The sequence below is a fragment of the Muntiacus reevesi genome, chromosome X (genome assembly GCF_963930625.1).
Source record: "Muntiacus reevesi chromosome X, mMunRee1.1, whole genome shotgun sequence".
NCBI classification, from domain to species: Eukaryota; Metazoa; Chordata; class Mammalia; order Artiodactyla; family Cervidae; genus Muntiacus; species Muntiacus reevesi.
In genome coordinates this window covers 118,376,187-118,389,266 of record NC_089271.1, presented here as the reverse complement: position 1 = coordinate 118,389,266, position 13,080 = coordinate 118,376,187, and the positions used below count along the sequence as shown (strand labels likewise).

Below are 13,080 nucleotides of genomic sequence, written 5' to 3'. Positions count from 1 at the left end.
ACCAAATAAAAATAACAGGAAATCGTTTTCCAAATTATGGTTAAAGAAAAAGATGGGGAACCCAAACACGCTGTGAGATGTGAAGGGTTTATTCAACAATTTCCCAACTAGTTTTGGATTCAATACACACACGTGCAAAGAAAGAAGGTGAAGATGCTCCTATTTCCCTAATAGTAGAATTTCAAAGATGTAACAAAAAGCATGAAATAAGCTAGAATCCATTCAAGAGTATTTAGGCCACATGGTAGGTAAAACTGCAACTACAGAAATGCTTGAAAATAAGTGTTGTTGTGCTTTTAGTTAGACTTGTTAATGATAAGTCAAGGGGCTTCCTAGGTGGCTCAGTGGTTAAAGAATCCGCCTGCCAGGCAGGAGATGCAGGTTCAATTCCGGGGTCTGGAAGATTCCCTGGAGAAGGAAATGGCAACCCACTCCAGGAATCTTGCCTGGAGAATCCCATGGACAGAGGAGCCTGGCAGGCTATAGTCCATGGGGTCACAAAGAGTCAGACACAACTTAGTGATTAAATTGAAGTATCCTTGTATTTCCCCCTTGTAAAAGACTCTATTACCATTTTGAGAATCTTCACTCTGTGACATTTCCCATACCCCTACCTTCCTCATCTCTACCTCTGTATTTATTATAGTGTAGAGAATATATATACATCCCTCCTTCCTCTTTGCAATTCTAGTCTTTAAGACTGTGACTGAAAAAGAATCTTAAGGGCTCAATATATATGTACGCTTAAAAGCTCTTTTGTATTGCTCATTTTAAAAACAGACATTTATAACAATTTGGGAAAATGGAAAAATAGTTTGTATAGTACTCTTGTAGGTGTTGGTGCATTGCAAATCGACAGAAATGAAGAGGGATCAATGGATCTCATTTTCAAGGCAGGATAGTAATTTAGACATCACAATGCTAAGGCACTGATTTCTAATTATAGTCCCCGTGGTTTGGGGTGGGGGTGTAGACATAGCCCCATTATGTCAGTGTTAATTGAAACCATGAGAATGCAACTCTCTTTGGCATAGGAGCTATTGATTTTCATGGTGCATGTAACCACTTGTGCATTTTTGAAAGACCACAACAGACTTCATCCTTCCAGGCAAAACTGCTGTTGCAAGCAGGTAAATAAGAAATGTATCATGAACCATGACAAGTAAAGACGGAATAAGTAATACAAAGATGTGGAGCACCGGGGTATTCTTGAACCATCTGTTCCTAATTAAAGGAACTTTTCTGCAGTTTGAATTGCAAAGCTCAATGGAGTAAGCTGAAATCTCTGGATGTCTGTGCCCAGAAAAACTGAAGCAAGGCAAGTATACTTTAAGAAGTGACTTCTCTTGCCGTCAGTTAAGCCTGCTGGTGCTAATGACCTTTAAAAGGCTTAGTGACAATCAAATCATTGCTCAACACGTAACCGCAACCCTTTTGTTGCTCAAGAAAACTGGAAAAGCAGGGCATATGTTCATGAAGAGAAAGTGGGAACATCTCTGAGTTAAGTAAGCAATAACTAGCCCCAAGACCGCAATGGTCTTCATATTTGACTTTACAAACCTCTTGTTAGATGAAATGGGTGAGGTGGGTCTCTTTAAAAAGGTAATTAATTCTACTGGATATTAAAAGAAGGAAATATTTACTTCTTGGGTTGTTCTAGTCCACCTGTAAAGTACAATTGGCTAACAGTTGGCAGGGGTGGGAATCTATATGAAAAAATATTCCCTGAGTCCCCAAACTGTTAGAGCTTACTTATTTTATTATCAAATGTAGTTTCTTCAACATCTTCCATTTTAAATACACACTACACCTTAAATTAAAATCTCTGTTGAACTGGTAGTCATAGTCCAAAAACAAATGTAATGAAATTACAACCTTCTAAAAAGAAACATTACATAGATGATAGATTTTTACATAATTTGTGTTTTGGCAGTTTTAGAAACTGATTTCATACTTGAGTGTCTTATTATTACATAATTTAGATACAACTCAACCTAGTTGAAGAGTTTGATTTCAAGTCAGTCCTTAGGTTGAGAAGATGCTCAGTAGTGAAGCAAAATATTATTTTTTAAGGTTTCTAATTATAAGCATAACATTTAGAATAATCACATTTCTCTAAGCAAGACACACAGATGGCCAATAAGCACACGAAAAGATGCTCACCTTCAATAATTGTTGAGAGAAATGCAAATCAAAACTATAATAAGGTACCACCTCAGTCCAGTCAGATTGGCCATCATTAAAAAGTCTACAAATAATAAATGCTGGAGAGGACGTGGAGAAAAAGGAACCCCATTACATTGCTGGTGCGAGTGTAAATTGGTACAGCCACTATGAAGAACCATATGGAAAGTGAAAGTGAAAGTCGCTCAGTTGTGTCCGACTCTTTAAAACTCCACGGACTAGAGAGTCCATGGAATTCTCCAGGCCAGAATACTGGGGTGGGTAGCCGTTCCCTTCTCCAGGAAATCTTCCCAACTCAGGAATTGAACCCAGGTCTCCTGCACTGCAGGCGGATTCTTTCCCAACTGAGCTATCAGGGAAGCCCCATATGGAGGCTCCTTACAAAACCAAAAACAGTTACCACATGATCTTGCAATCTCATTCCTTGGCTTATTTATGGCAAAAACTCTTAATTTGAAAAAATACAGGCACTCCAATGTTCATAGCAGTATCATTTACAATAGCCATGACATGGCAGCAACCTAAATGCCCATCAACAGACAAATCGATAAAGAACATGTGGTACCTGTTCAATGGAATACTATTCTGTTATAAAAAAGAATGAAATAATGCCATTTGCAGCAACATGGATGGAGCTAGAGAGTGTCATGTTAAGTAAAGTATGTCAGACAGTAAGACAAATACCATATGGTAGTATCTATACGTAGAATCTAAAAGATGATGCAAATGAACATATTTATAAAACAGAAACAGACTCATAGAAAACAAAATTATGCTTAGCAAAGGGAAAAGGGAATGGGGGAGGGAGAAATTAAGAGTTTAGGATTAACAGATACACACTACTATATATAATAGATAAACAACAAGATCTTACTGTATAGCACAAGGAACCATATTCAAATCCTGGGATAAATCATAATGGAAAAGAATATGAAAAATATGTGTATGTGTGTGTATATATATATAACTGAATCACTTGGTTGTACATGAGAAACTAACATTGGAAATAAACTATATTTTAATAAGAAATGTTTTAAGTCATAACAGTATTTTCCACTAAACAATTGGCAAATAATGTTTTACTCAAAGTAAATTGAGCTTTACAGCTTGTATTCACTGCATCCTCACAAAATAATGCAAATATCTCTCAGGCAGACATGAGAATACAGAATAGGGATCAATTCTGAAAAAAATCTAGGGTCATATTTGAAAAGCAACTTTCTTAAACAACTTTTCAAAACTAAGGTACACAGAAATTTCTTTCTTGCTTAAAAAAAATTCATATCAAAAGCAACATTGGAAATTGTGATTATTTCCTTTTGGGTCACATACTGTTTACTGCATATGTAAGTAGGGGGTGGTAATGGTCAGTCTTACTTATTGCCCACAGTTAATTCTGAAAACTATGTCAAGACAAATGCAACACAGGGAAGCTGCAAATGTTCATTTCTCTCTCCTCTGGGAGGTGGCGTGACGAAGACTAGCCTTCTAGCCCTCAAGCTTCTAACCTGCTTCCTTGTTCTGACCGCCACCTTCCTCCTCCAGTTAGGGATTCTGGAATCTCAGTTCTCTAAGGGGTCCCAACCTTGCCAAGTGAGGCCAACACCACAGCGGGCTTGTGTCAGCCTGGTCCTTCTTCACAGAAATAAACTCAAAGAGAAGGGGGAGGTTAATGTAAAGAAACCACTTTAAAACACTTGCAAAGGGTTTTCTAGTCCTTGCTTTTCTCTCTGGCACGCACATGCACATGCACACAGACATTCAGAATCACACAGCAGTGCCTTACTGGCTACTCAGCTTAGGATAAATGCAAGGAATTGCTGAAAGAGGGCAGATGTGTGAGGGGGACTATGATGTCAATAACTTGGATCTGGATTCACTATGCATTGTTTAGGGGCTCTGACAAGAGCATCTCCAAAATTAATAATGGGTGCTGGGGTGGGCAGAATTTCAGGAACCAGGCTATTCCTTTAATTATAACCATCATCTCCCTACTTGCTCTAACCCAACTTTCCTATGCCCCAACATTTCTTTTTTTTTTTTTTTTTTTTGCAATTTATGATGAAAATATCAGGAGGGAAAGAAGTGAACAATGTGCTATAAAGAATTGTTTCCTGTTATTTTATGGCTGGGAAATGTGAACACACACAACTGTAAAAATGAATGCAACCAATCAATTAATACACCATGCAATGCTAAAACAAAACATCTGATAAGCACCTAATTTTCACAATATATAATTCTTTATCTTCACTCTGTTAAATTAAGTTTCCTCTATAATCAGGGGGGGCATGAATCCTGGTCTGCCCATGTTGTCTGGGTATGACCCTTTGAGGGTCTAATGGTAATAGCACTAAGATCAGTTCTACACAGATAACTTTGCTCTGGAATAGTCTGTCTTCACTGGCACTGAGTCACAGAAAGGTAGAGGCAGAAAGGCCTTCAAAACGTTTTCAAATTTCACCGTGGGGAGGCGGTGGGTGAAGGAGGCATAGAATTTTTCCCTCCTTGAAATTTTGCTCAAAATCCTACTACAGGGATTTTCCTGGTGGTCCAGTGGTTAAGCCTCCATGCTTCCAATTGCAGGGGTCATGGATTTGAACCCTGGTTGGGGAATGAAGATTCCACTTGGTGCAGCCAAAAAAAAAAAAAAACAAACCAAAAACAAAACCCAACCAACCAAAAAACCCTACTACATAAAACTGAGAGCAAAGGTTTCCTAGGGCAGCCAGGAGGTAAAGGCACAGATGTAGAATCTTGTCCACTAAGTCTGCATCTCCCTTGTCTCCTGTCAAGGAGGCCCCTGAGGTACCCACTTAGCTGGCTCTAAAGAACAATGTGAAAAATACTGGTCTCATCTGATTCTTGTAATTTACAAATGAGGAAAACATGGTTCATTGCATCTGTTCTTTCCTGCATACTACAATTTCATTCTCTTTCCTGATAATTCTGCAAAGCCATTAAGTCAAGAGCATGTAGTGCACATTTCTAAGAATGGCTACCAAGGAAACCATTAAAAGAATGATGACAATATATGAAGATGTTCATCACTGTATTGTTTATAGCAATACAATGCTCATGTATCAGGACAAAGTGTAGGGGAGAGAAAGAAAAGAGGACTGTTTTTTAACATGAAACAAAACAATAACATAGAATGTAAATAGTACTTACCACTGAGACTTTGCTCACTACATCTCTTGCAACTGCTAAGCCCTGAGCAAAAGTGCGGGCTGCCACAAATGCACGAGTGACCTGGAGCTTCAGTTTCCGAGGGACATCTCCAAAGGGCTTCAGCTGCTCTGTGTACTTGCTCACGCACTCCAGATATTCGTCTGTGAAGTGGTACTGGGAGTTCACCAGGCGAAACATGCGCTCCAGGAGGCGGGCCCAGAAGTCATTCAGCATTTCTTCCAGGTTCACATTCCCTGCCACGTAGTAGCGCTTCAACTCTTCGAAGAGATCTTTAAAAAGCTCAGAATTCTGCATGTACAAATGGCCGTATGTCTTCACAAACATGTCATTCAGGGACTTTTCCGCATTTTCAAGTAGTTCTTTGAAGAATTCTAGACACAAAACCAAAACGGAAAGGGTTCTCAATAATTAAATAATGGGAGTGCTTTTCAGATAAATCTGAAAACTGAAAAAAAAAGTCCTGATATTAAATTGGAAAACATGCTTGTATATAGGGTGGATTTCTTTGGGGGGAATTTGGCATCTCTGATAGTTTGTCAATGAAAGGAAACCTATGTCACAAAGACACTTACATAAAAAAAGAAACTTTAAACCAATAATTTCTCAGGACTCAATATAAAACTGTCTCCCTCCCTCCCTCCTTTTCTCAGTCACAAGGTAAATAAAGAACTGGACAAAAATGAACATGTAAAGTTTCCCTAAACTTTTTACTGTAAGAATCTAAACTGAAGTGAATAAGGCCTCCTCATTGTAACCTGACACCAGGACAGGTGTTTTCAAGATGTGCTGTTTACTTAGACATGATTTTAACCGCCTTTCTCCTTCTTACATCTACATGACATATAAGAAAACTGCCTGGGAAATGCTTGAGGCCAAGAAACATAATGAAACACTCCACATGAGCAAGAAAAGAAGTTCTCAGGTATTCCCTGTGACATCAGTATAAACTGGGGTAACCAAGGTGGCCTTGGGTTCCTAAAGGATTCATACAATAACACCAGGAGATTCTTTCCAGTCCAGAAAGACAGAAATGAAATGCATAACAGATTCAACCACAGATCTGGTATATTTATAAGGTAACACAGGAAAATAAATAGGGAAAAAAGAATACCCCTTCCCAGATTTACTTTTTGGCCATCACACACTCCCACAGCCTAAATGTTAAAGACTTAATCTCTTAAATACAAATAGTAAATTAGTTTCTCCTGAATCTTTTCTCAGGAAGTTCACTGAAAAGAGGAGTTAACAGTCTTCTGCAACATTAATCATTCTGAAAGAATCTATGTCTGGTATAAAAATAAACACCTCATGGTATCACTTTTATAAGCAGGAAATGTAATAAATACCAAAGCAAAATGTAAGGACTGCATCAAGAAAGAAGCTGCCTCCAAGTGAACGCGGAGCAGAAAGAAAAATAAGACAACTCCTTCAAAGCCAGAAGAACATTAGTGAGCTTATCAAAATTCAATAGTGCTACAAAACCCTTCTCTACTGTTTACCTTTTATTTCCTGGGTTTTCTTCAGTGAGGTAAAGGGAAATCCCCATTATACTGTACAGCCTGGCATTTTTACCAAAATTCTCTCCCTGAAAGGACATAAAGTACAGAAGGAGCTAGGGGAACCATATGAAAAGAGTAACAGCTATCAGGTACCTGGGAAGGACTCTCATTCTCGGCAAGATCCCAAATGGTTCTCAACTGTGGTCCCATAGTATAGACATGCATTGACATCCCTGGGTCACAAGTTCCTGGATCCCACTTTAAACCTACTGCATCAGAAACCCCGGGGGGAAGGGGGCAGCCATCTGGGACTCTGCTACACCCTGCAGTTTGAGAATCAAGACTCTCAATGAGGGGTGGGATGGGGAGGGAGATGGGAGGGGGGTTCAAGAAGTGGGGGACATATGGCTGATTCATGTTGAGGTTTGACAGAGAACAACAAAATTCTGTAGAGCAATTACCCTTCAATTAAAAAATAAATCAATTAAAAAAAAAAAGAGTCTCAGTGAAACTTGTCCCATTTTGCCTCGCACTAGCAGTCACCAGCTCAGGAACTGTGCTGAATGTGAAGCATTCAGGGTAAGGGTTAATGCTTTAATTAGAAGAAAATACATTTCCAATAAATTGGGTTTTCGCTTTTTTTGTTGCATTCTTGGGGGTCACTTCTTGAAGGTGGTTAGGGGTGAATTTCCTTATGTGGAAGTATCTCGAAACTAAGAGTCAGGATGGAGGTAGCATTTTTCTTAGACTTCAAAGTTGGGGAAAGTTGGGGTGAGAAAAGACATTAAACGTCAGCTGGTCCACTTGCCATACCGTCCTTGAGTCACTAGCATCCTTTGCCAAGTGGTGCTGGCTCTCACATACTGGAAAAATAAAGCCTTGTCACTGATATCGATATGGAAAACTTGTGTCAACCCAGTGCTACTAATATTTCAACCATCCAAAAGAGTGGATGGCAAAGACAAGCATAGGTCCTTCCCTATACTGGATTTTTACTATATTGCTCATAAATTGGCACACATCATTTACTGTAGAAATGGGAAGTTGAGAATGATTTGACTTGTGCTCTCATGACTCATTAAATAATTCTGAATACTCACATTTCTATTTTTTTTTTTTATTAGTTGTGCGTTGCTTTTTATTTTTTTTTTTATTAGTGAATACTCACACTTCTAATGAATGCTCTTTTTAAAGGTGGGGGCAGAATGGCATGGATAGCTTGGTTTTAACTGAATACTACTATGAAAGGCCAGAGTTTATTTTTTTAGGCTTAAAAGTGTTCGAGGTCAAAGAATCACTAAGACACTGAAAATTTTATGGTAAAAATAAAACATTCTGAAGACTTCCTCATTTGTGTCAAAAGCCTGCGGGTCAGTGTAGATATATTTATATAGCTACACTGAGGTACAAGATCAATGATCCAATGGAGAACGGATCTGATTTTACCACAGCATGTTCTCTAGCTAATACCACAATGGACTTTATTTCCCAGGACTCAAATTCTGTCTAGAAAGGTTTTGTGTGTGTGTGTGTGTGTGCATGTGCATGTGTGTGTGATGTTAGCTTATATTTTTCAGAGTTTAGTTTGGTGCTACATACATATTAGGCTCTAATTCATTTAACCATTCAGAAAATTGATTTCCTTTTCTTCACATTTTAAAAGATTCTTTAGTGTGACCATAACTTGCAAATATAAAGGCTGAGTGGATTATATATAGAAATACTGTAACACTGATATAAGGAGTTAGAAATCTGATAATTTGATCTCTCCAAACTATGCAATTTGACAAGTATGTACCAAGTGGTTGCTATGTGCTCAAATCAAAGCACATGGTTTTGCCATGCATCTTAACATTCCTGCCCAAGCAGACTGTAATAAAAATTTCTAGGAAGATGAATTTTCTCCATCCAATTCACCTTTACTATCCTGCTACTTTCTGCACATGGTTTTATGGAGGCACCAGAGATTTTTAAAACATCTATAAAATCCTTAATCTTTCATTTCATATAGCAAGTTTTTTTTTTAATATTCATCTATTTCTCACCTATGAAGTCAACAGAACAAAAGTCAAGTGATCCAAGAGACTCAACCTCATTTCTCCTTAGATGTGTTCTTTTTTAAAAAAAAATATTTAGTTTTTATCTGGCCGTGTTTGGTCTTAGTTGTGGTATGTCGGCTCTTTAGATGGAACATGTGGGATCGAGTTCCCTGTCCAGGGATCAAATGCAGGATTGTTAGTGTGAAGTCTTAGTCACTGGACCACCAGGGGTCCTTCCTTAGACATGTTCTTGCTCAGTCGTTTTAGTCGTGCTTGACTCTTTGCGACCCCATGCAGGAGCCCCACCAGGTTCCTCTGTCCAAGGGATTCTTCAGGCGAGAATACTGGAGTGGGTTGCGGTGTCCTTCAGGGAATCTTCCTGACCCAGGGATCGAACCTGCACCTCTTATGTCTCCTGCATTGGCAGACGGCTTCTTTATCACTAACACCACCTGGGAAGCCCCAGACATGTTCTTATCAGCCTGGTAAATGGGACTATTCCACCTATGTTTTTTGTCTCAAAGAGATCTTTTAAGGATGGCAGATATAATTTAGATTCTAAAATCCATACCAATTAGGTACAATACCAATCAAAGCATAACAATTTGCTCTAAGGAAAAAAGCGGGGAGGAAAGCTTTTGCATCTGTTCCTCTTACCTAACGGGCAGCTCTCATATGTTCTTGTAGATTCCTTTACATCTCCATCCCCCTTTCTTCCTACATTTCCTTCTACAGTGGGGTACCAAACACAAACTAGACATTCAGGACATAGTCCCCAGCTATCAATAGCAACTTCATTCATTGTTGCAAAGCTCATCTCTACTTTCTACCCCATTATTCAAATCAGATCTTAACTCCCGAAGAAAAACCGTGAGGGCCTGAGATACCTAGCAATCATTCTTTCATAAACATTATGCCTAAAGTCAATTATACGACAGCTGGTGGCTAAAACAGAACCAGTCAGGGGCAGTGTCAACCAGAGTTCCACCACAATCAGAAGCTGAATTAATTGGAAATCCAATCTCCCTTGTAGGAACTGCTTATGTTCATGAAAAATGCTGCTCAGGGAGTCAGTTTTAAGTGATGCTATTGGTGTCTGAAAGAAGAGTCAGAGAGGAGACAGTTTATAAGCATTTGAGAAATATGGCGTCTCTGATCAGGGTTTATTTCTCCTTCAATTTTCAGTTTGGGGGCTTAAGGGTTTATGTTCTAAGGATCAAACATCTGCTACACCTAGGGCTCATGAATGACCACTTAACACAGGAATGGAAATAAACAGTATAACATGCCAGGATCTAAAGCAACATCACACAGCGGGAAAGGCATGAGACCTCTCATTTATGAGCTGTGTGACCCTGATGGGACAGAAGATCTAAACCTCAGCGAGCCTGTTGCTTCTTCCTCCATTAAATGGGACTATCACTGCTCCCCTCATTATGGATCATGCCTCGCACATAATAGCTGCTCAATAAATGGACACCATTCGTGATATATGAAATGATATTGTCACCTTTAGAGTTTCTTTATATCTACAATCATTTAAAAAAAACTTTCAAGGCTGGTTTTTATCTTTCTTGGCAGAGTCAAATATTATCGATCTTGGGGGAACATAAATTAAGCCAAAGCTGCTGGAGAACAGTTAAGACTCAAGACCTTATAAAACTGGGAGCAATTTAGCCAAAGATAAAGATGCTTAATGGCTGTAGCTTCCAATGCTGTAAAATGTACCAGACATCCACAAGAGTGGAGCAACTCCTGAGTGAAAAACACGGGATGGAGAAATCCAAGGAAGAGATTACACATGATATTACAACAGAATATCATATATAGCACACACATATATATTGCGTTGGCCAAAAAGGTCATTCAGGTTTTCCTGCAAGACAGTATGGAGAGACTAAATAAATTTTTTGGTTAACCCAATACAAAAAGATCAAGGCAAAGAGTTAGGGAAAGGAAAATTAGGAATTCAGAAACAGTAGGTCAATGCCCCACCCCCATGTAGTTCACCTATGTTCTTTGCCAGAAGCAGCTCAGTGCAAGGGTTGAGCTAAGAGACTGGGAGACTGGGACTATTTTCCACCTTTAACATGTGATTATTCCTTTTTTTAAACGTGATTATTCTTCTTGTCAGTAGTACCCATTCAAGATGGGAAAAACTACCAGAGTGAAAAGGCAAAACTTTTCCATATAAAAGTTTTCTATGTAAATATCCTGTCTTTTACAAAAAGAACATCGTGTGCTTTTGGAACTTCTATCCACTGCCACTTGTCTTGCATCAAATAAACATTCAAAATTCTTGAAATGGGTCAAAAGGCCTTCAGTTCTGCTATTAAATGCCATTAGTTACTACTTTATAAACAATCGACTGGCTATTGATTAATGAGTTAGAATGCATTCTAGAATTAACCCGTGACCTGAAGAGACTGGGAGCCCTTTCTATTCAATCCATTTGCTTGGTGCTATAAATTACTCCCTTGTATTTATGTTACTAGGAAGCTGCCTTTTACATATAAGGATTAATTTCCTTTTTACTGTAAAGGCCTTATTTCACAGCCCTGGTGTGGTGTGCAAACAGTAAGTTACCACATCCACAAAATTCCTGAGAAAGAAACCTTCTGGTAAATGCTACAAATCATACTTCTCACAGTTAAGAAAACTCAGAGAATTATAGCTATCCATGCTTTCACCCAAGATCTTAAGTATTTGATGAAGAACAGCTAACACAGGCATCTACAAATGGAGGCGGGGGGGGGGCAGATTAAACAAGCATTTTACTGACCAAACCAAACTGAAACTTTGGCTTCTGACTATCTCCTCTGTCTTGCTTTTCTGGCCAAATCCATGTTAAGTTTTTAACAGGCACTGTCCTCCAGCTTGGCATAACCTCCCTCCTCAGGAGTGCCTGCTAGTGAGGGCATGGTGCACTAAAAGGACTTGTACTTGACTAATGTTCATCAGCTATCGCCCAACAATGGACCTCTCCTAGGATGACAAGGCCATTGCCAGCTGCGGCCCTTATTAGGGGCTGTTAACATATGAAAGGGGCTGGGGGACCCAGCCACAGTAGGAGCAGCCCTTTCTTCCCAAGGTTGCTTTCAGCAGTTAATGCATGTTGAATGCTAAAGCTCCTTTCCTTTCTCTCTCCCCGGGGTAACTTGGCCCAGGACACAAGGCTCAGAGCTGTAAGCCCTTCCCCTGGACCTTGTTCCATTTCTAGTAATGATCCTCCCAGCACCAGCTAGCCAAGTCACCTTAGCACAGCTGTATCCCTTCTCGCTGAGAAGGGCCCATGGGGGCAGGTTTAAGAAACCTCCAACCAAAAAAAAAAAAAGAAAGAAAAGAAAAGAAAGAGGCTGGAGTAGTGTTTCAAGTACTCCATATACTAACCTCCACGTCTATCTATTATATGATATGACCTTATACACAAGCCTCATATATGGTCTATCTGTTCATGATCTAATTTGAAATGAAAAATGAGGATGCACAGTAACATAATCAGTTATGATTCTGATTTCTATTTACATACATACATTATCTACCTGACCAAAAAAAGATGAGGTATACAATGGTGATAGTGGGATATTGGGGAATCAGCATGATGCTTTTCAATGATTCTCAATTTTGTTCATTCTAATTTTGCAGTGACATAATCAGAAAAGTAATCCACCTCATGCTTTCAAAAATGACTTTTTCCCTTATCATATTCATCCAACTTAAATGCTTCAACGCATTTTTTTCTACTTTTTCCTAATTGTCTACAATGAGTATCATGATGCTGAAAATAACCCAAAAGTGGCAAAACACCAAAGCAGTTCTTACATTTTTTGTTAAAAAATAATGTTTTTTCCTACAAACTATTCCTTTGAAGTTGTAGCAATGTGGAAAATATGGCAAGGTATGAAGAAAATAAAAATTACCCATAATCCCACCATTGAGAGAACAATGGTTTATTGAATTTCTTTCCTGTCTTTTCTATGAAGGAATGTGTTGTCACACGGTTGAAGTCATACTGTATTTATACCCTGTTCTCACGTAACACTGTATGGTTAGCACTTCCGATGTGATTAAAATACTTCCAGAAATATCATTTTTAGCAACTGCATACTATGACACTATATGGGCAAATCATAATGTAATCACTATGGGACATTTAGACTGATTTC

The 13,080-nt window shown here is 38.8% G+C and overlaps 1 protein-coding gene across 1 annotated transcript in view; it reads right to left on the bottom strand.

Moving 5' to 3' along the window:
* GPC4 (glypican 4) overlaps positions 1-13,080 on the bottom strand; it is a 107,344-nt gene that overhangs the window by 15,837 nt on the left and 78,427 nt on the right. Inside the window, exon 3 of the mRNA XM_065915765.1 lies at positions 5,356-5,747. Within this exon, the coding sequence (XP_065771837.1) occupies positions 5,356-5,747 (392 nt within the window). The remainder of the gene's footprint in view (positions 1-5,355; positions 5,748-13,080) is intronic.